This window comes from Agelaius phoeniceus, chromosome 5, assembly GCF_051311805.1.
Source record: "Agelaius phoeniceus isolate bAgePho1 chromosome 5, bAgePho1.hap1, whole genome shotgun sequence".
Classification (NCBI taxonomy): domain Eukaryota; kingdom Metazoa; phylum Chordata; class Aves; order Passeriformes; family Icteridae; genus Agelaius; species Agelaius phoeniceus.
In genome coordinates, this window is record NC_135269.1 from 26716311 (window position 1) to 26739282 (window position 22972).

General features: G+C 46.0%; 1 protein-coding gene across 1 annotated transcript; it reads right to left on the bottom strand.

Annotated features, from left to right (window-relative positions):
• Positions 1–400: 400 nt before the first annotated feature.
• LOC129119742 (solute carrier family 23 member 1-like) lies at positions 401–20687 on the bottom strand. Its single transcript, XM_054631912.2, has 12 exons — positions 20372–20687; positions 17685–17834; positions 16242–16399; positions 13066–13225; positions 11575–11756; positions 9724–9844; positions 9230–9386; positions 8791–9044; positions 4946–5110; positions 3976–4084; positions 2910–3005; positions 401–1794 (listed from the first exon to the last, which is right to left on the bottom strand). Exons 1-12 carry the CDS (start codon positions 20423–20425, stop codon positions 1511–1513), a joined length of 1890 nt encoding a protein of 629 aa, XP_054487887.2. The 5' UTR covers positions 20426–20687; the 3' UTR covers positions 401–1510.
• Positions 20688–22972: the final 2285 nt, after the last annotated feature.

Below are 22972 nucleotides of genomic sequence, written 5' to 3' on the forward strand. Positions count from 1 at the left end.
AGCTGAGTACCGAAGTACAAGGGAAGAACAAACACTACAGAGCCCTTTCTGGCCCTGCAGTTGAGGCTGTGGTAACATCCCCAGATGAATGTTTGCCACTCTGCTGTGTTTGAAAGTGGGGTTGCAGGGGTCCTGTTTGGGTTTAAGAGCTCTTCAGAGTTCTGCAGGGTGCAGCCTTGCTATTCCCTGACCTTCCCAGTTCATTTAGACATGCTGGCATTGCTTTGAGGCTAAAAAAAGCATTGTGAGATGATGTTAAGGAGAAGGTGAAGAATGTCACTTTGGTCCCTCCTCTTGCCTGATCAGAGTTCACAGGAGTGCAGTGGTTCTTTGAATACCTGCATGTGATATTTTGAATACCACCTGCCACTCACTCCAGCAACCACTCTGAGAAATAGCATTACAGTGTACATGTTATTATTTATTATACTTACAAAAAACAAGTATTAATCTCAATGAAGGAAACACAAACTTATGCTACAGCAACAATTTTATTACACAGCACCAGGAACCACAGGACCACATGTGTCACATTGCATATGGCCCTACAGGTTGAAGCTAATAGGGAACAGGAGCAATTACCTGCACACCTGTTTTCCAGAGAAGTGCTTTTCACCACACAATCACCACACTAGACCAAACAGGTACAGCAAGGGTACACAGGACACAGAAGCAGCATAGGGATGTGAAGGATTGTGAGCAGAAGTGTTTTCTCCATTATATTTGATGAGGATTCCTTCATCTTTGTAGGGCTGGGTGCCCAACCTGGTTCTCCTGAGACTCCTCCCAGCATTCCAAAGGTGGAATACATTTCAGTAAGGCTGTTTTTTTCTGTTAGGTCAAGAACCTAACTAAGGTCTCTAGAGTCCCTCTGTGCTCTGAGGCAGAAGAGACAGGTTCAGAAGACAATCCATCCCATTAACTTTAGATGCCTCACCTACAACATTCATTTGACTGGCTAAAAGAAGGGAATTTGGAATGAGATGAATCATGAGCTAGAGGCACTTGCTCCTTCCCCTTGGCCAGGATGAGGTATACAACACAAGGTGAGAGGTGGGTGTTGCTTTAAGGTGCTGGGGATTACCCCAACCCAAGGGATGCCCGAGAGTGGTGCAGGGCCCACATTAGGGAAGCTCCTTCAGCTGCCACATCAGGGGACAGGAAGCCCTCCTGCTTGAGCTGAACAGCTGCCCCTTAGGGTGCCCAAGGGTCAGTGCAAGAAGGAAACAGAAAACCTTTCCTAGGCATTTCTTGGGCTTTGGTGTTCCCCGAGGAGGGATCAGGTTCTTCCTACAAGTGAGCAGGCAGGAAGAGAGAAGGAAAAAATTACTTCCTCAAGGCCATCAGTGGTGCAGTCAGCAGAGCTGGGAAGAGGAAGACATTATCCTTTTCCTGCTTCCCTCTCGAACAGCTGCCAGCTCATGCTCAGATGATAGGGGCTGCAGACATACTTTCAGACCTCTGTTTCTAAGATGAGTTCACTTGCAGGCAAGGTGTTTATATCCTTGTATCAGCACCAATTGGTGCTGACTGGTGTATCAGCACCAACCTCAGAGTTTCTTTCTAAGCATGCTTCAACACTGGTTTTCTGCCTAGTAGCCTTCAGTTCATCCATGCTCTTGTCACAAGACAGTTTTTTGGGGCAAGCAGGGAGATAGCGAAACCAAGAGACATTGCAGTATCTGGTGCCTATGCCAAAGGGAAGATCATAGACCTTGGAAATGAGCTGAGAGCTCTCCATCCCTCCCTTGTGGCTCTGCTTCCATGCCAGGAGCCCCCGCTCCTCCTGTGTTCCTGCAAGAGCAAAGTGAGGTTGTTGTGTTTAAAACAGCAGGGCTGCTTTGTGTGCCTCACACTCTCTGCTCAAATCCCAGCAGACCCAGCACAAAATACAAATCCCTTCTACTTAAACCCTTCCAGCTCCAAAGAGCTCTACAAATATTCACTAATGAGCTTCCAGACAATACCCCTTTTCCTGCAACAGCTTCCAGATTAGCAGCCTTCTCCATGCTTTCCATGGGAATCATGTATACCAAGAAGTTTTCACCTGCCACAGGAGATCCAAGAACTGTTCAAAGGGGAGGTTCATGCAGTGCTGGGAAAGCAAGGCTGGATGTTACCTGCCCAGACAGACACTTCAGAGCAGATTTAGCTAACAATTATTAGTCAGTCACAGGTATTTACCCTAGCCAAAGGAATTCCTAAGTGCCTGTAACTGCTGTGGCAGCAAAGAACCTCTTGGGAAAGGGAGTGATCCTACCTGTAAATTCTGCCCAGAGGAGCTGATGATTGAAGGCTGCAGGAAAATTAATGAGCCAAAAGGAGACTGGCTTTCTGAGAAGCCACAGACAGTAACAGAATCTGGTTAACAGAACGTCCTTTCTTCCTGCTCTTTTCCTGCAGCAGAAAAGAGCGTTTCCTCTCCTATTCTTATTCCTTCCCTCCCCATGCTAGATGAAAATCCAAAGCTCTTTGCTGCCTTTGAGGGCCAGCACCAGCCTTTCCTACTGCTTTCCACTGCTGTGGCTTTAGTTCAGCTTCAGTTTTAGCAGCTCCCATGCTGGCTCCTTCCACTTCTTACAGCTGCTTTCCTCTCTCCTTTTAACTAGCAATATGGTTTTAGGCAGGCATGTTCCCTGAAAGACATATTTGCCAAATAAACCTTTTCCTCAGCCTGAGTTCTTCCTGACAAATTATTTAATTTTTGATAAGCTGCTGTTTTCCAGCCAGAGACCATTTCAGTGATGTCTCCTGTTCCTCACTCCTCTCTGAGAGGAGTGCAGTCACCCGGTATTTCATGGTTGCTCGCACAATTCCAATCCATAGAACAGGAGTCATGAAAACAAAAAGTACCAGGGAACAAACCCTTATACAGGCACAAACTAGCAGCTCATTTCAGCAAATCCTACCTGGAATGGTGTTATCCAGGATAAAGCCCAGAAGTCCACCCACAAACATGCCAGTGGTGAGAAGCACCAGGATCACTTGGTCAAGCTGGATGATTCCTAGCAAAAAAAAAAAAAGCTTTAGATTGTGGTGCAGGAAAAGCATTTTACCTGTTCTACCAGCAACATTTCTGATGCCAAGAGGCTGCAAGCTGTATGCTTGCTTGGACAAGACTTGCAAATCCAAAACAGAGTGTAAGATTTGGGAGTGGAAGGGAGAATGATCTCACAGCCAGTTTCAGACTTAATAGTTTTATTCTACATGATTATTCACAGACTCACAGTGGGCAGGAAATGGCTCATAAATACATTAAGAGCTTATTAACAGTGCAGACTCCAGCACTGTCTGAGAAAAAGCCACCTTCTGCTCCAAACACATTCAGCATGTGCACAACATAACACCTATCAGCTCCCTACAGAGCACGAGCTTCAGTTCCCAAAGAAATGTGAGTATATTTAGCATGGGATTTCAGCACCACAAGCTCATCAGGTGTGATGTTTCTTTCCCCTTGAGGGCTGATGGCCATGAGCTAAGCCCAGTGGCACTGAGCAGCTGACAGGACATCTACAGAGCATGGGGTTTGTGGGCCCAGCTCTTTAATCAGCCCACCCAGCACACCATGTATGCTTTAAGAGAGGACACTCTGGCCTTTGTGATGAAGACATCAGTCACACAAGAAACAGTGAAGGGCCAGCTGCTGGAGAACTGAAAATTTCAATAAAGTGAACTTGATGGAATTTAGTAGAGGAGTATGCTCTTGCATTTTGAAAGCACAGCATTTTATTGTTTATGAGCACATAAGAAAGCCTCATTCATGAGAATCCAGTCACTGACCAAAAGCAGAGATTTCTGCACCAGAGCTATGCATCCAGGGCAAAAGGCAAAAATAGCCCTCACAGAAAGAAACAGGCAACAGTCAAAGCACAGATTTCAGCATTTTATACAGAAAAAACTATTTTAAAAGATTTCTCTGGTCAGCCTTTCCTTCCATTTCATGCTGCAGAAAATGCTTCTGATGTCACTTCTTACCTGTTTTCAGCAGAGCACTATTTTTGTTTGCCCAGCTGGGAATTGTGAGGCCAGCAAATAGAGAAAATCCAAAGATAAAGATGTTTCTTGAGGAGTTCATATCTGTATACTGCACAGAGAAATTTCATACATTACATACACAAAACTCTGGATTACGGTTGTGTTCATGAGACATGGTGGGATGCAAACACTGGAATCAGGAATGGACCCAGCCCTGGTGCTGCTGGGGCATTTGTGATCCTGCAGTCCCCAGTGCCAACCAGCCCTGCCCATGCCAGGGAGCCCTCTGGGATTCAGCCCCTCTGTGTACAGCCCCTTATCTTCACCTGAGGAATTGCCAACATAAATGTTTACACTTGCTGCAGTCTGGTTATAGCTGACACAGTCTGTAAGAAACTGACTTGAAACTGAGGGTGCTGTGTGCAGTTTTGGGCACCACAATATAAGATGTAAAGCTATTAGCGAGTGTCCAAAGGAGGGCCACAGGGATGGTGAAGGGTCTGGAGGGGAATCATACGAGGAGCAGCTGAGGTCACTTGGCCTGTTCAGCCTGGAGAAGAGGAGACTGAGGGGAGACCTCACTGCAGTCTGCAGCTTCCACAGGAGGGGAAGCACAGGGGTAAGTACTGATCTCTTAAATCTCATGACCTGTGACAGAAAATGGCATGGAGCTGGGTCAGGGGAGGTTTAGGTTGGATATCAGGAAGAAGCTTTTCACCCAGAGGGTGTTTGGGCACTGGAACAGGCTCCCCAGGGAAGTGGCCACAGCACCAGCCTGACAGAGCTCAGGAAGTGTTTGAACAATGTTCTCAGGTACAGGGTGTGACTCTTGGGGTGTCCTGCTCAGGGCCAGCAGTTGGACTCAATGGTCTTGATGGGTCCCTTCCAACTGAACTTATTCTATGATTCTCTGTTTCAATGACATGAAGTCCCCTTCCCCAGGATGCAGCAGTGCTCACACAGCTGTTACCTGCAAACTGGAGATGCCCACTGCCGCGATAACTCCGAACATGACGAGGAACATGCCTCCAATCACAGGGATGGGAATGCTGGCCAGCATGGCCCCAACCTTCCCCAAGATGCCGCTCAGGAGCATGGCACAGGCACCAGCAATGATCACCATTCGGCTCCCCACCTGCACCAAGAGGAAGAGGAGGCAGTCACGCACTGACTGGCAGAGAAGGTGTGGGGGCAGGCTCCAGAGCCAGCCTGTCAGGTAGGTGCTGCTGCTCTGGGCCTAGCAGTGCATGGCACGTTCAGGGACAGGTCTGGATACAGCTGCTGGTGAGCTGCGATGCTGACACTGAATGGGAAGCGTAAGTGTTTGTGCACCATAGATATTTACCACAAAAGGCACTCTGAAAGTACCACACCTATTTACTCAGTGTTATCCTCTCTCCTACTATTGACAGAACTTCAATAGTTTGCTATTAAACTGAAATCTAAAAAAATAATAATAATTAAGAGCACAGTAATACCCACTTGTTCTTGCTTTAGCCTAGAAATATCTTGGCATACATACAAGCCTGGCACTGCAACCCCCCCCAGTCAGTTCAATGGACAATCCTTCTGTCAGGGTTTGGATTGACATCCAGAAGTGGCTTTCAATGAGGTATCCCACAAGGATCCCTCCATTCCCTGGAGATCAAGATTTCAGAGACCAGAGCTGGCTGGCTACTCCATCCTAAGCTCTGGGATCTGATCTATCCTTTCTATGGTCAAAAAATAAGAAGTGAGGAAGTGTTTTGCTCTGTCCCTATCTCTCATCACCCATCTATCTTCAGTAAAACATTTTTTTTCTCATTTTTTCCCCTAGGCCTTTGTTTGGTTAAGCACTACGAAAAAGATGGGATGAAGGACCAAGCCATACCCTTTATTCAGATCTGTTAGAGCATATGAATAGGAAAGAAAAAGAGTATCTGCTAAATAAAGGGTTGAGACATTTATATAGAAAGTGAAAAGGAAAGCAGCAATATTCATTAAACTTCCAAGCCCACACTAAAACTTGGACTGCCAAAGAATCATGCTAAACTTACAATATTTGTGTCAGGCCAGCTCTGTAATCCTCTGCAAACATTTTATAATTCAATTAAATGTTTTAATCCCTCCGTTCAAATATTTGAAGAATGTCTAATTGCAGGACAGGCTTTTTGTGAATGCTTTCAACAAAAACATTCTCAGTAACTAATAGTGTCTCTTTTTAAGTATTTCTTAAACATGTCCATTTAAAATATTTTAAGTCTTTCTTGATTGTGAAAGAAAAATAAAAAAGATTTGGTGTGGAGTTTCAAAATAAAATCATGCATTTCCTTCAGTTGCTTTATTGCTTTTTATACTCTGGCTTAAAACCTTGGGACACTATTACCATCTAAATGTTAATTAATAAAAATCAACAGATCTATTTGTTCCAGGATTAGAACAAAGATTCAAAGTCTCAATGTGCTAAAATGTTGAATTACCAAGTATATGGAGTTGGCCTTAAAAGCAAAACACCTAATCCAGTGACAGCACTGTGACCATATTCTGCTAAAGCCACTAGTTTGGAGTTTGCTTCAATTATGTCAGGAAAACAATAAAATCAGTTCTCTTTCTTAAGGCTGAAGTAACTGCAGGGTTCCCCACAATATGTGGTGCCTTTACCGCTCTTTAAAATCCTCCTTTTCTTGGAAAGGAGTTCTCAGTACTGGCGTACCAGGCCTGATCAAGCAATTTAAATATCTGATACCATATAAAATGTTGCATTTTGGCAGTTTCTAGCAGCTTCTCCTTGCCTTATCTGTCAGCCCTGTATGTATCTGAGATCTCCAAAGACTTCTCCAGTGGTGCTGGACATCTGTGTTTAAGAGAGGAAACAAGTCTCTTGTGTTTCCATTTGTTATGGAAAAACGTGTTTCCCACGTAAAAAAGGAAATTAAATCTGCCTTGTGCTCTCAGCATCCCCATCTGTCCCAGCCAGAGTGTTTACACTGATTTCAATTTCAACTGAGATGACACTCTGTTTTCAGCTCTTTCAAGTGTGGACAGAGTGAGCAGATGAGGGATCCAAGGCAAACACCTCTCCTGAATCAGCAAGGATGGCATGTCCTCCTGTAGGACTTAGCATACATTGTGAGAATACATGTCCTGTAATCTGGTAATTATGAATTTGGGCAGCATCCCAAACATATAAGCATGCAGCAAACTGCACATCAGGAAGAGCTGGCTCAGGTGGATGGTTAGTATGCACAGACTTCCTAGTGACAATGCACACGTGGTGATGGGCTAAACTGGACTCCATGCAGACATCCAGGCAGCCCTTGGTGCTTGAGGCAGCCACCTCAGTCAAACACTAACACTGCCATGTGTGCAAAATGGTTATTGTCACTGAGGTTTGTAAAATCCAGTGAAATAAGCAATATTATAGAGTGGAAGCTGTAAGGATTTATTTACTGGCTCACAACTCTTCTGGCTTATCACTGCTTATTTGGTAATGATTTGAAAATGTTGTCCAGTTAGCAGCTAGATGTCTGTCAGCCTATCCTATGGCTGCAAAGCTTAGTGAAAATCTTTGATCTGATTATCAAGCTTATCTCTGGAAATTTCTTTCCCTGATAAGTGCAATTAATATACTCAAGGGACTCACACACAAACCTTTGCAATCACATTTTGTAACCCTGAAGAAATAGTCTACCTTTCACATGATTGCCATCCTTGGGTTATAGAAGTTGTGGAATTTGAAGCCCTATTAATATTCATCCTTTCCCTTTCTCTCCTCTCCCTCTCCATGCCCATATGGGTTAGCTCAGATGTAGCATGGTCTCTCCAGCCTTACCTAGGCCAGGTGTCTGAGTGAGTGCACTAATTCCCTATGCAGGCCAGAGGCAGAGGAAGGGAAGCACTGCCCACCTCTGTTAAGTCATTTGCAGTGCTGCTGAGCTGGTCACCAATGTGCCAAGGCACAATTTTCCCATGTTCTAAGTTATATATTGTTGGGGAAGATGAAACAGGAAAGCCTTATAAATATGATTGTCTGGCAAAAGATTTTGAGAATATAGAAACTATAAGTGAGATTGAAATGAAAGCAGCAGGGAAGATGAAACAGGAAAGCCTTATAAATATGATTGTCTGGCAAAAGATTTTGAGAATATAGAAACTATAAGTGAGATTGAAATGAAAGCAAGCTTTGAGATACCTTAGTTACTGAACAACAGGAAAACAATGGTGTGGCCTGACTGAAGGTAATCCCCTTTAGATGAAACAAGACCCTCTGCTTGCAGACAGCTCCAAGGGTCAGAGCAGACCCTACTAGCTTGGCACAAGGGGTCCAAAGAGTAGTTTTGAGGGTTTAAAATGTAACACAGTATGGTAATGTAATGATTCTTATAGGCTGTATGGAAATGCTATAAGATTTGTATATTTTACTAAATTAGTTAGTGAGAATTAGAATACTCAACATAGAAGATTTATTGTATTGTAACAAGAACCTCACTCTATTACCCTTTTACTCTCTTTACCCTTTAACGCTCTTACCTTTTTTACTCCCTTACTCTCTCTCTCTCATCCTCTCTACCCCTCTCTTCTCTCGGGCCTGCTCCGAGCTGCGGCTGGCAGCTCCCAGCAGGGCCCTGCACCCAGGCCCTTTGCAATAAACCGCAAATTCCACGACCTCTCGTCTCCATCCGTCCCGACCGTCCTGCCCCCCGGTACTCCGACAATATATAAGTTATAAAACTTTCGGGAGGTGGCCTGAGCTCACTCCGCAGGTCCAGCACGCAGCCATGTGCACACCCCCGCGGGGGAGCCCTCCGGGAGGCACCACCCTGCGGCGAGGCTCACCTTGGTGATGCCCAGGGCTCCCACATTCTCGCTGTAGGACGTGGTGCCGCTGCCCGTGCCCCAGGCCCCGGCCAGCAGGCAGCCGATGCCCTCCACGCCGATGCCGCGGCTGATGGCGTGCTCCGGCGGCGGCGGGGCCCCGCACAGGCGGGCACAGGCGTAGTAATCGCCCACGGACTCCAGCATGGAGGAAATCACCCCGGCTAGGATGCCAAAGATCCCGGCCAGGCTCACCGTTGGCGTTCCCCACTGGCCTGCAAGTAAAGAGCTCGGTTCAGCTGGAATTTCAAGGTTTCATTTGCCCTGAAATGTGCCCCGGGGGAGGAAGAACAGCAGGAATGCCTGTGGGTGTTCGCCTGATTTTTGACATTTCCTCTCCTCCCGGTAAGTGGAGGCGGAGGCAGCAGTAGGCGGGACGGGGAAGGGGAGGCGGTGGTACCTGGGTAAGGCAGCCGGAACCAGGGAGCCTGTGACAGAACGTCCCCGCGGCTGTCTGTCCGGGCCAGGTGGCCGTAGGCACTGGGGGCCGCAGGGAGGACGCTGGTCACTGTCAGCACGTAGCAGAGCAGCCAGCTCAGCGAGAGCCCCAGCAGCACCTGCCCATCACAAGCAGGGGGGTCTGGTTAGGGTATGGCTGCGTCCTCAGCACGGCTGCGGTGGACAATGGGTCCCCGCCCGACCCTTCTCCCTGCACACGGAAGGGAGGCAAAGAGGCAGCAGGAGCTCCTGGTGGCCCTCTCTTCTTCTCTCCCTCCCTCCCTCCCTCCCAATAATCAGGGCCATGGGGAGCTTTTTCCTCTCTGCCCCTTACCACACAGGCTCAGCTGGGAAGCACTCACTCATCTGGACACGAGTGGAAAGAGCCCAGGCAGCCCAGAGTGGGTGAGGCCAGTCCCTGTCACAATTCCCTGGTATCCAGGAACCCCAACGTACCGGGAAGATCTGGAAGAGGTAGACTGGAGAGAAGTGGGACTTCTTGCCTCTCTGGTAAGATGGCAGCGGCACAGCAACGTGTTTCAAGTACTGAGAGAACAGAACTATGAAAAAAGTAGTCCTAGAAGGAGGGGAAACGAGACTGTAAAGAAAGGGGGTGCCCAGGTGCCCACCTGTCTCCACATTAAGTGAAGATCTGCCACCCAAGAACCCAGGACTCCAGAAGACCCCTGAAAACAGGCTCTCAGCAGCAGAGGGTGGCTCCCCACTCTACCAAGCCAGACATGGAACAAGCTTTCCATCACAATCTACTGATAGCTCAGCATATTTGCAAACAACTCTTTTTTACCCTTATTGTTTCAACACTGACACCCCAGGCAGTGGATCTGTGAGTATGACACAGTTGCAGAAAGGTTAAAAATGCCTCATAAGTAAAAGAAAGACCTGACAGACATGCAAGGTTCAGGTTCTGCCTGTGTAATTCAGATACACTAGAAATACAGGATTTATTGTTTCCTGATTTCAGGTTTTGTTCTTCAAGGGGCAAAAACCTCCTGTGACACAGAGTAAAACAAGAGGATTTGGTTTGGCTGTGCAAATCCCTGTTTTGAAAGAAAAACCATGCTGGGACTGTGGGGCTGCACATGGTGCCCTCAGAGCCCTCCCAGCCAGGCAAGGAGGGGAGAGCATGGCTCTCTGTCAGCAAGGGCTGAGCTGTGGAGGGGCTCCCCTGTGTCCCTGGCAGCACCCGGGGCTTGCGGCAATGGAAGTAACTGCAGCTGCAGCTCCTCTCCCATCCCTTGTGTAGGACACATCTGGGAACAGCAGCACATCTGGGTGCACTCACAGCCTGCCCCTCATGTGCCTTTTGCCCAGAGAGGCCAACCAGATGAAGCTGGAGGCTACCACATGGGTAAAGAGGTCAGGGACTGGGCATCCCACCTTCAACTGCTGAGCTGCTAGAAGACCATGGACATCTCCTGGGTTAGCCAGGCCTCTGAAGGCCTCCTCATTATTCTACAACAAATCTAAATTTTATACATGGAGTGAATTAATATGGATGAGAATTATGGTGAGAAATCAATTGCACCAGCTGAAGTGCACTGACTTCACTGGAAAACTGGTAGTTTTCCCCATGTGAAAAGGTGACAAACTGTAGGTGCAGTAGTCAGGGACAAGCAGAATTCCAACAGTGCAAAGAAACCTCTATCCTCACTTCTCTGCAAAGACACTCCATGACATACACAATTCAAAGCACTGGATGACTGAAGGGAGAAAGTCTGAGGAGGAACTGGTTTCCATTTGGGGTTTCTAATGCTACAGAGTCCAGACAGACTGTGTGAGTGCACACTTCATCCATTTGCATTAACAAAGGTGCTCAGCAGCCTCACGACTCTGGAGGGAACAATTCCTCCTACTCATGTGAAGACAATACATAAAGCACCAGCTATTTCAACACAGAATACCTGAATGCTCAACTTGGTCATTTTAGGAATGTCTTTTAAATAACAGGTGTGTAAGACAGTGTGTGTAGACAACTGTGTCGGAGACTGCACACACATGGGGAAGGCTTGTGTCTCTACTGACCTATGGACTTTGTATTTTTACAAAAATCAGTGATTTTTTAACTCAAGTTTGGGTTTTGCTTTGTTGCTGAGAGCTTAACCTCCTGGGGATTGGAGGAGAATGATTTTGTCACATGGCTGCCTTGCACAAGGCTGTCACATGTTGGTGCTCAAGAAATAAACCTTGAACCCAGGGGAACTCTGCTACAGACTGTGACACTTGGTTTCATATTAGAGGCAAGTGATTTGTGTACTCTCATCTTTCCCACAGAGATGTGAGACTTACAGGAATGCTATGCCCCAGTGCTGCCCAGCCATATCTCCAGCTGACTCAAACAGAGGTAGTACAACCAAGGTGATAGTGGGGGCAATTGTCAGGGGGCCGATGAACCTCATCAGAAATCCAATCAGGCCAGAAAATCCAACGAAGATTTGAAAGCAAGAAGTTACAATGATAGTTCCTTGCACCTGGAAAAAAAAACAGAGGTTGGAAGGAACTCCAGCTGTTGAGCCTTTTCTTCATGTCAGTGCAAATCCAGCATGAGAGCCAGGCTCAGTCTCTGGCAACAGAGTGGCTTAGAGGCCTCCTGCTGACAACAATAAAATCTGGCTGAGAATTACATGTGGGAAGGACCACCAAAGCAGCAGCACAGCAACCCCCCCCCCCCCTTGGCTGATGGATTTAGTCCTCACCAGGGCTAATTTTATTCCAGAGATCACCTCCTCCCTGTCCTCTTGGGCCACCCAAGCATGCATCATCTGCCCTGCACTCTCCTGCCTGCTCCCCCAAGACAGGGGAAAAGTTCTTGCCCCAAAAACAGGAGCAGGGCCATGGTCTCCACTGATCTTCCTTTTGGGAAGGGCTCGGGTCTCTTCAGCACACTGATGAGGCAAGTGACTCATCAAAGCCTCTTTTTTTTTTCCTGGGTTTCACTCTGGGAGCACATTTATCACCCTGAACTTCCCAGTGTTTGACAATCACTGCTAAGGAGCCAGCAATTACATTCTGAAATGCTGCTCACCTCAGTGTCAGCTTCAGGCAGGGACAAGGCTGCTCTCTGCCTCCTCAGACTTGGTAACAAGCCCAGGCTGCAAGGTGGTGCTGAGCACCTTCCTTCCCCCAGCTCCAGGGGCTGGGTGAATGACCCAGGCTGAAACGAGATGTCAGCAATGCCCTTGGAATAGATTTATATGAATCAGCAGAGAGCAACCTGTGCTGCACAGCAAACCCCTGGTGAGCTTTCAACACTTCCCAGAGGTTTGGAAAACACACCAACAAATGGATCCACAGAGGCAAATTTAGTCACTTGCTCTGATAAAGGCAATTGTAGAACAAGGCAGTGAGACCCCTGACTTTTCCCTCTCCCTTCTGATTACCTAAGAATGTCCTTTTCCTTAATATTTACAGTAGGTTTTGCCTTGCATTTTTTTACTAGGTTTCCTGTGCTTAGACAGGGCTGTTTCCTTGAAAATATTTTCCCTCCCTTTCTTCTTCTGGGCTAACCATGCTTTATAGAGAAGGGATCTGACTGGACGAGGGGAGACTTTGCAGGGACCATAAATCACATGAGGATGTCTGCATGTCCCCTGTTCAGCAGCAGAGAAGCAACTACATTTTTGATAGAGAATAGATGCTTAGAAAGCTGCAACAGCTTGAGGGCCAAGGTTCATTGGGAATAGAAGTTTTTCCAGCTGTGATGACCATGATATGGTCAGGCACTTTACTGAAAGCAAACAGCCCTGATACAGAGCAGGTGCCACTGAAAAGGGAATATACCTCTCGCATCCGTGTCTGCCAGACTTGGATGAATTCTGGTGAAGAGGCATTCACCAGGCTGGCATTGTTTGTCCAGGCAGGGCACTTCCAGTCGGGGAGAGACAGCATTGCCAAGGTGGGGGTCAGGAATGTTAAAGTCCCTCCTTGAATAATAGGCAGCCTGGAAGGAAAGCAGAGGGGAAAAATGACAAGTGAGAGTGCTAGAAACTCTGCTCTGTAAGGGTGAGAGAAAGGAAAGCAAAATAAATTTAAAAATCAGTCTGCCCATGGCCTCTGACAGGATCTTTTGAATTGTTGTGGCAGGTCACTGTCACTGACCATGGGGAGGAATTGCTGCCCATTGCATGCAAGAGCACTGACATGGGGTAAGAGCTGAGGTTCAAATACCAGCAATGGAGGGGCACATGGGTGCTACAGTCCAACCCTGCTACCCCCTGTTAAGGAAGAAGTCGTGCTTCTAATGGCTGATGAGACCACAGACATGCACAGAGTAGGAAAAATCTGGCGGGGGGAAGAAAACCAAGGAAGAAAGACAGTGAAATGCTGAAGAAAAGTTCAGTCAATCTTGCCAATATCCACTTGCTTCCTCTCTCCCCTTTGGGTGCTTTGGTTTTCTTCACAATATGCTCATGCACACAAGGGCATGCACTAAGTACTCTCCATGTCACAACAATCCTCAGTCTGAGGGTGATAGAAAATGTGACCTGGCTTTTAGTACACCGGGTTTTAATGCCAATTCCTCTTCTGCACTTGCACTGAAACTAGAAAGGAAACCTGCATGGAGGGGTCTATGGGCACTGACTGGGTGACTGGGTGACCTTGGCTCTCCCCCCACACCACATGTCTCCTGGCTTAGAGTATTTCTCCCCCTGGGAATTCCTCAGAGTAGCAAGGAACTTGCATCTCCAGAGGAGTTCAGCACTGGCTTCATGCAGAGATTTATACAGCAGAGCAATGCTCCTTTGAGCTTCACCGGCCTCTTTTTCCACACATGAAGAAATGGAGACAGAGACCTAAAAGGCCTGACTGACTCCTCAAAGCCCCACATAAGCCCCCATTGCAGTGCAAGTTTTTTTAACCATTCCTCTAGTGTGCATGAAAAATCCTAAGCTGCCTAAGGGTGGGCACAACGTCCTTGAAACAGCCAAGGGAAATCTCCAAGGTGCCTCTGTTTTCCTTCCTTTAGGGAGCACCCCTAGGAGGAACTCCCAAAGCAACCTCTCCTTATGCCAGGAGCTCTCATGGCACCTGTTCAGAAAAGCCATGGGACAGCAATTCAGGTGACTGCTTTTGCAGGGCACAGCTTTCCCCGAAACAGAGGAATTTCTAACATTCTTGAAATAGGGGATGGTGTAGCTGTAACAGACCATGTCTCTGTCACCTAAACCAAATATTTATACTAGTCATGCACAACTGAAACACTGTCAAAGTTTTGAAACGATTTTGCTGGGCAAGGCACAAGAAACAAACAAAAAGAAACAGAGAAGGCCCAGGGCCATGACTTGGAATCTAACAATAGATTTATAGTTTCTGTTGTGTTGGTCCCTAAGATATTTCACAGACAGTGTTGGCACGGGGGGGCTCAATGTTGCCATTGGTAGGCTCAGAGGAAAATGGGGTGCCAAGGTGATACCTATGGGGTACACTGAACTCTTTCCTGTGGGGTCTGCAAGAGGGAAAGCTGCAGAAATAGGGAAGGCAATACTGTGTTTTGATAATCAGTATATGATGTGCAAGCATTTACTAAGCAGGACTCACCATAACAGCAAATGACCTGTGTCTCCCCTCAGGAGCCTCTGACAGTCTCTCTAGTGACTGTCTGGGACCCACTGCTGCTTTTTCATGCTGTGGAACATGACAGAGCTGCAGGTTGCAGTGGGTCAGCTTTTCCCTTGGCTATTGCTTCATGAATGTCCTCATGCCTTATAGTTGGGGTCAGCAACAAGGCAATTGCATCCTCAGCAGGGCAAAAGCCAATCAAGTTTACCCCATGGGAACAGCTCCTTACCACTTAATTTGATCTGTTGTACCTCAATTAGCTATTCATCCATGGGAGAGAGAGGCTCTCTGCTACTCTTTAATCCCCAGTTAACAGAGAGCAAGGGACATTACAGCTCTCAGGAATGCACCAAGGCATTTGGAGGGTGCCTGGGAGAACTCAGAATGCCTGAATTGCACCAGCAGTGATGGTCATGGACTCCAGCCTGAATTTAGCTGAAAACCCAGTTTCTCTGTTTTTTGTGGTCAAGGTGCTCCTCTTTCCTCCACTAATCCTGTAACAATCTAGGAGAAGGGGAGCACTCCTCAGGAAGTTTGTCTACAGACACTTCTTAAGACAAAGAGAGACAGAAAAGTTTCAGTAGTGAATGAAGCAGAAGGAGGAAAAACATTTTGTGGAGCTGGCAGTTGACCAGCGATTAACCAGAGTCCATCAGGTTCAGAAGTCAAAGAATGTATAGCTTTTGTCTTTGAAGCAAAAAACACAGGCTCCCACCATACTGGAGGAAAAAACAGCCTGTGGAAAGACAGAGACAGCCCAGAGTTATGACAAGGGAAATAGAAGAAATTTTTCAAGGTCAGCAAAGATACAGGGTCTTTCTGGAAAAGGGGAGTACTTGCAGTCATCTCTGTCACTAAATACTGCTTTTTCTGAGTACTGAATAGCAACTCCATGCTCATCTCACTGCTAGCTGCTCATCAGCAAAGGATTTACCTTTTATGCCACAAATCCCTGAGCATGTGAAGTGGCACCACATACCAGGATGTGCTGCTGAACTCTTCCCTGAGTCCCTAAGTGGTGGCAGATGGACTTGACCCCTAGAGTTTCCTGTAGAATTTGTGTTCTCTTGACCCTGAGCCCAAATCAGAAGGCTCCTGCCTCAGCTGGAAGATCCCTGGAGTGAGGAACAAGCAAGTACTTTTTACTGCATGTTGCAATGCTCTATTATTTTGAGGACAGATTCCTTATAAGCCCAACAAAAGGTATATGAAGTATCAGGAGATGGAAAATTTGGAACAGCAAGGTAACCCTGCAAAGCTCTCAGCAGTTTCAGGGTGCTTTGGCATGGACCCTGATTGCCCAAGGGTAACAAATGACTCACTGATAAACTCTCCAACAGGGTGGTGGCCTAGCACAGAGTAATTGCTCACGTTCTCAGCTCTTGCATTTGGCCTACCTCACTCCAAAGAGGACTTGCAGCAGGGTGCAAATTCCTGAGACAAAGATGATGGTGCTGATCAGGTGGCTCTGGGTCAGTAGGTCGTGCTGGAGGCAAAGGCCTTTGGAGAGCATCAACGGGACGGCTACAAGACCTCCTATGGCTGTCAAGAAGTGCTAGGAGCCACAGAGAAAGACTGGGTGAAGAAGGACACAGACCTGGCTCTGTGTTATTACCCTGTTGTTGAGAGAACTCACAGATTTGTGCTATACTAACATTACCCATCCTCTCTCTTTGTTTTGGCAGCTTTAATGCTCTGTTAGGAGCTGTACCAAAGCACCTACAAGAATTGCAATGCACTCACTGAAACGTCTCCTCCTTTACATGTCCAAAGACCTTTTGTAGTGCTGTGGACTTCCCAGACCACTGTCAGACACAACCAGTTTATCCCCAGCATCTGCAGACAAAGCTGTTGGACATACTTCCCCAGGAAGCTGGGGACCTCCCAAGGTACAGGACAGAGCAATCAGGCAAAGTGAATGCAATATTTCAGTCCATCTTATTTGCACCACAAAGGATGACATAAAAAGTTGGTAAATTGGAGCTAAGCATTTTTTGCCATCAGTAGCTTTTCTCACAGAGCACAATTATGGATAACCATAAAAAGTGAGTGCCAAAGAATGGAAGAATTGGGCATTGTGTTTGTCAGAAGAGTCACAGACATATTTCTACAATGACCTGTTGTTAATGACTAAATCTGAAAACAATTTTTAAAGCCTCTTTTTATTTTAATTATTAACCTGTGTTGTTCACTCTCACTTTGGAGCACAGCACTGCAGTGGTGGAACTGGTGGTACTCAGAATCACACTTTATTCACTACAGGCATGTTTTATTAAAATTATGATGCAGATATTTTGGGTTGATACACTCTAAATTTCCATTTAAGGAAACCAAGTACAAAATTCTACCTCCAAGCACAGTCCATCATTATCTTAATGACTCTGAGGTCTCCTTTCCCATAGGCTCCCTGCCCAGCATGGCATTGGTGGTACTGGGTCATTTAACACACCTGGGCACAGACACCAGCCAAAACAGCATGTGGCCTGCTGCTGAGTTTTTGTTGCCATGGGAAGGCAGAAGTTCAGAAAGCCCTTACAGGTTTGGCTATCTTCAGCCAAGGTACCCCACATGTTCTCTTATTAGCTGTTTGACCCCTGCCTCAGGACTCTGCCTGACCATTTGCACTTCAAAGGATGCAATGTAACTGTGGGCATGATGATAATAATCAATGCTCAGGATGTGGACCAAAGGACTTGAGCTCACTAAGATCCAGCCTCAGAGCTCCATTCAAGCCCTGTGAAAGTAAAACACTCCCAAATTTAGGTTTCACCCCAATTAACTGGCTGAACAGCCATGTAACTTTTACCTACCCCCAGCCTCCACCTGCTTTCCCGTCTCACCTGAATGCCCAGCAGGATGCACAGATACCAGGGTGGCACATCTGTGACAGTGTAGCCAAGCTTGGTCTCACTGTGGCTAGTGCCTCCACCCTCCTCTGGGCCCCAGGCAGCATGAACTGGTGAGAAATGGCAGTGGCTCCCACGTTTACCCTGGACAACAGGAGAGACACTTTGTTAGCCAGAGCCTGGCCCTGCAGATGCCCAGCAGCTGCCTCTCTTGCAGCCATGCTCCACATCTGGCAGGAATACCTCCTGTGTAGCTTTCAACAATGCCACAATATTTAAAAACAAAACAAAACAAAACAAAAACAAACCAAGGAGGAGAAATTAAAACAGAGGCACAAAACATATACAGAAAATATTTGTATGTGCTGGTGTGTCTAGGCCTGAAGAAACACTAGAGGGTGTCTCAATCTCAAAGGGACGTCCAGACAAAGTGTGTTAATATCATTAAAATCTAGTTTTATCATTGCAACCATAAGCAAGGAAGAGTGTGCAGTGGGCTTATCAGTGAAAGTTGCACTGTCCTCTGGTTTCTGTACGTCCTGGCAATTCCACCCAAACAGCATTTTTTATAAAACATGCTAAAATACCTGGCTGACACTAATTACTGAGTAGAAGCACATTTTATATTTCATTTCCTAGGTCTTCTCTTTCAATCTCCTTATGCTTACCTTTACCAGTGTTGTGCCTTGATAAAGACACCTGCCTTTTGTCCTACTAGAAAACCCTGCTCCTCCAGAGGAGCTGGCTGAAACACAGGGACACCTCTTTAACAAACACAGCATATTTATCCAGCCTGGGCAAACTGGGAGCATTACAGATACTTCAAAATAGATAGGTGAAGGCAGATTTAATTCAAACTGACTCAGGCATAAACTTCAAGAGCAAAAGGTGTTCCTTAATAACTCCCTGTCCTGACATTTTCATTTCAGAACAAGAGAGCCTGAGCCATGGATTAACAAATGTACAGCAAGGTACTTAAGACTGCCCATGCATGGAATTATTTGGAGACAATTACTCCTGAATAACACCACGGGTAGACAAATGCTAAGCTAGGCAGACAGCAGTAAGCTCATTTCTTTTCACTGCAATTTCCCCTGTATTAACCAGGAGGCATATTCCAGGCAGGCAGGGCCTGTGCCAGTAACAGCCCCACATGATCATCACATGAGTGCCTGACCCTCCCCAGGAGCTGGGGGGGAGCGAGCAGGGCTCATCAGGAAAAGGATGGAGTGGAGATATCAGGATGAGAAAGGAACAGAGGCACTGGACTCAAACTGAAATTAAGGAAGTACCGTCTTAAAATCTGAAAAGATTTTTTTGCTGTGAGAGTGACCAAGCACTGCACAGGTTGCCTAGAGAGGTTGTGGATTCTCCATCCTCAGAGATATTAAAAAACTGTCTGGACACAGCCCTAGGCAGCTGGCTCTGGACAGCCCTGCTTGAGCAGGGGTTTGGAAAAGGTGATCTCCAGAGATGCATTCCAACCTCAGCCAGCCTGTGAGGCTGAGATGCTGGCAGGAGGACAAGGCAGGAGCAGTCTGGAGCAGGGTTCTCAGCCCAGCTGCTCCCATGAATCCAGGGGACCAGTACACCTTCCATGTGCCTCAGGCTCCAGACACAGCATCAGGGTCCTCAATCACATCTTAAATAAGTGCATCAAGAAGGCAGTCAGGAACTGAACTGCTTGAACCACAGGTAAAAGACCTTTGTCTTCTACCTTCTCTAGGGTGATTCAAACCATAAAAATTCACAAGTCTGATATGTTATGGCAGAACAAGTTCAAATGGAGAGCCTGTTAAAAATAAGGAAAGAAAACTGACTGACTCTGAGCACTTCCCTGAGGCTCTGCCCACAGCTGGCACAGCACCTCCACTGCACATAGCAAGCTCACCCAGAGCTACCCAAGAAATGTGGGACTTGTACACTAGGAGGTTAAATGCTTCCTCCAAGGTAGCACAGACAGGTGGTCTGTATCAAGGTAGCAAGATGTTTGCAGGAGCCCACTCCTTCACACCTGCTGACGGAAAAAAAGCAAAGTTTTTAGTTTCTAATGGAGGTGACCCCTGCTTTGGGATAGGAAGAGGGCTGTCATATCCCAGGACCTTGCCCATGGCTGTTACAGCTAGCAGCATTCTCAGCATACCACACACCCCTGGACTGGCACATCATTTACAGCTTTTACTACACATCTATAATTCTACAGGGTGCCCTCCTCAGCTGACATCCAAATCTCTTCTTCATCCACATTTCTAACAATTCACCTCACTGGAAATAGGTCCAAAAGACAAAGAAACACAGTCTTTACTAGGCTAAAATTCTACTGTAATTTTTCTAATGAATACATAAAATGCTTTACCCAGGAGCACAACCACAAGCTCACCTGTTTTTCAGTACAGATACACACATGCACTGCCATTCATCTACATTATCATTTTAGAAATAGTGGAGGGAAAAGAAGTTAAAAGGGTGCCAGAGAGTAGAAAGTATGCTGAGCCTGCAGCAGCAGCAGGGGCTGTAGTGAGGAAATCATTCCTCAGATTCTTGTCAATAACAGCCAAGACAGAAGTTTAGCACACACCAGAATCATTGCAGCAGCCCGAGCCCCTGGCTTTCCCCTTCTCCTCCTTCCACAGGGTTTGTACCTCTTTATGCAAGAGTTACCCTTCAGAAAGCAGACTCACCTCAAAGCTGGGGTTACCTAGCCCATTGATATCTTTGTCTGAAGAGGGTGTCATGCCTTCTGTTTGCCTTCACCAACTGCCTTGAAAATGAACCAGTCAGAAGAGGAAAGCCTCCCAGATTCCCACTCCTTTCAGTCAAAACAGCCCCAAAGAAACAGGGTGAGAAGATGCAGAAGCTGGATTTCAGGGGCCAAACAGTGCTCAGTCCTAGCTATTCATGTGAGCTGCATTGCAGAAGTATTTCATTTTCTTGGGCTTATATAAATGACTCCTTTCTCCAGCTGATTAGAGAACTGGCATTCAAACAATCTGGAAAGCAGCCCTTCACTGGAATGAGAGAATCCGTAACTGCTGACAGAAAAACTTCATCCACAGGTAAGGATGCTGGAGGATATCAGAGAGGCATCCCACACAGCCTTGGAAATTGTTGCTTCATTACTGTTTCAACAGCAACTTGCATTTTTCATGTGGGTTGGGCCTGTTTGAAGATCTTTGTCATCAACTTTGGGACATTCAATTACTATACAGTTTCACTTATTTAATATATAAACTACTGTATATTTTGGCTGATATACAAACATTGTCATCTTGTAGGATGCTCCTATTACAGCCTGAAAAGAATGAAGCTTTTTCTGTGAATTTATTTATGGCAGCGACCAAGGACCAAGTGTTGGCATATATGTGTTGTTTAGCTTAAATAAATTTGAAATAGAATGAGTCATAGTTGTAATATTGTGTGATTTAGAATACTGTTTGCTTAGCTTTAGTTGCTTAGCATGAGCAGCTGGATTTCCTGAAGCCTTGAGCCACAAGCTGTGGACTTTCATAGAGATATTTTGGCTGAAATACAGTTAATTTTCCTAGTAACTGGTACAGTGCCGTGTTTTGTCTTTAGGATGAGAAGAATATTGATAATACACTGATTATTTAGCTGTAATATTTATCCTGAGTCTAACACTTTTTTAGTTCCTCATGTTCTGCCAGTGAACAGGTGCACAAGAAGTGGAAAACAGAAGATAAGGATGCTACAACCATCAACTCAATAAAATAAGGCAATGGCCTGCCTGCATGAAGACATAGAAAGAGTCCAATATGATATCAGAAGACCCAGACCAAAAATCCCCATTGGACTAAAAAACTGCATTAAGAGCACATGAAGGGCAGGTGTGTAATCTTAAGCACATAACTGCCTGGGGATTTCTTTGTTCATGGTCCCTCTCTGAAGGCATCCAGCTCAAGCTGACATGCTGCTGTACTCTCTATTAAATTCTTTATTTGTATAAATTCTGATGCCTGAGACTCTTTTGTAGGAAACCTATGGTTGAGTCCAAATGAGGAGGAAGTGCACCTGAGAGCATGTGTGTGTGTGTGAGTGAGGAAAGGACACTCAGTGGCTGATGGAGCTGCTTACTGCAAGGGATTTTGGTCTCTGCTGGTGTAGTCTTGGGGGGATGTGTGGGTGTGGGGGTGACTGACTCCTGGAACACTGAGGCAGTGGCTTCTCTTTTCACACAAGTCATCAGAACATGACACCAAAGAGGTATAGAAAACATAAGATTGAAAAAAGATGACTTCAGGTCATCTGATTATCCCTATACAGCTAAGCATCCTAGTTTGTGACCATCAGATGGCCAAAGCACAGTTACCCTTTTCTTAAAGTAGCTAATGGTGTTAATGCTCCATCAAACTATTCCAGCCACCCTACCCCTACTTAGATTAAATTCTATTTAGTTTAATGGCTTCCTAAGGCAGTGAGCTTCAATTGCAAAGAACTCCTTCAGAGGAGGGCATGTTATCACCTACACTTAGTAACCAGCCATTGGCAATATCTCCTGGTTTCCTTGAAGGATGCAGTGGAACTGAAACAAACTCCAGTCCCTATTCCTTCTGTAGAGCTTTGGTATTGTCAGATCTTCTCTTGAGACCAGGACTGCATTACAGGATAGGACAACATCGCCCTAAACACTATCAGTGAAGTTACATCCTGCTGGACAGATAAATTCTAAGATACCAAAATCATTGAATCATAGGATGGTTTGTGTTAGAAAAGACCTGGAAGGTCATAGAATCATAGACTCAGAATGGGCTGGTTTGGAAGAGAGCTTAAAGATTACCTAGTTCTTGACTAGAATAGCACAATATTCCTCTGGGGCTAGTTTATCTTCTCAGTAATTTTTTATTTTTATAAAAATACCTGTTAATTTCAGCCCAGCATCTTTTCAGTGACTCCTCAGTCCTGCCATAACCTTGTTTTCAGATGAGACCCAGACATTCAGTGCCAAGGCTTCTTAAACAATTTTAATTTGTTTAACATCCAAAAGGCACAGGTGCATAACAACACCTGTGTCACCTAGACTAGCATGGGAAACTGCCCACACAAAAGAGTATTAAGTGAACAGGATGAGAAGAACAAAATAATAATAACAACATCAATCCTTTTCCTCAAAAAAAGCTGGGCAGAAAACCAGTTTCCCCGCCCTGGGAAATCCTGCAGTGCAAAAAATGCACTTTTTAGAGTACCAAGAAATTGTAGATTTTAATAAAAAACACAAGAAGGAAGTCCTACATAGCCAAAAGCCTGAACATTAAGCCTGTTAGGAA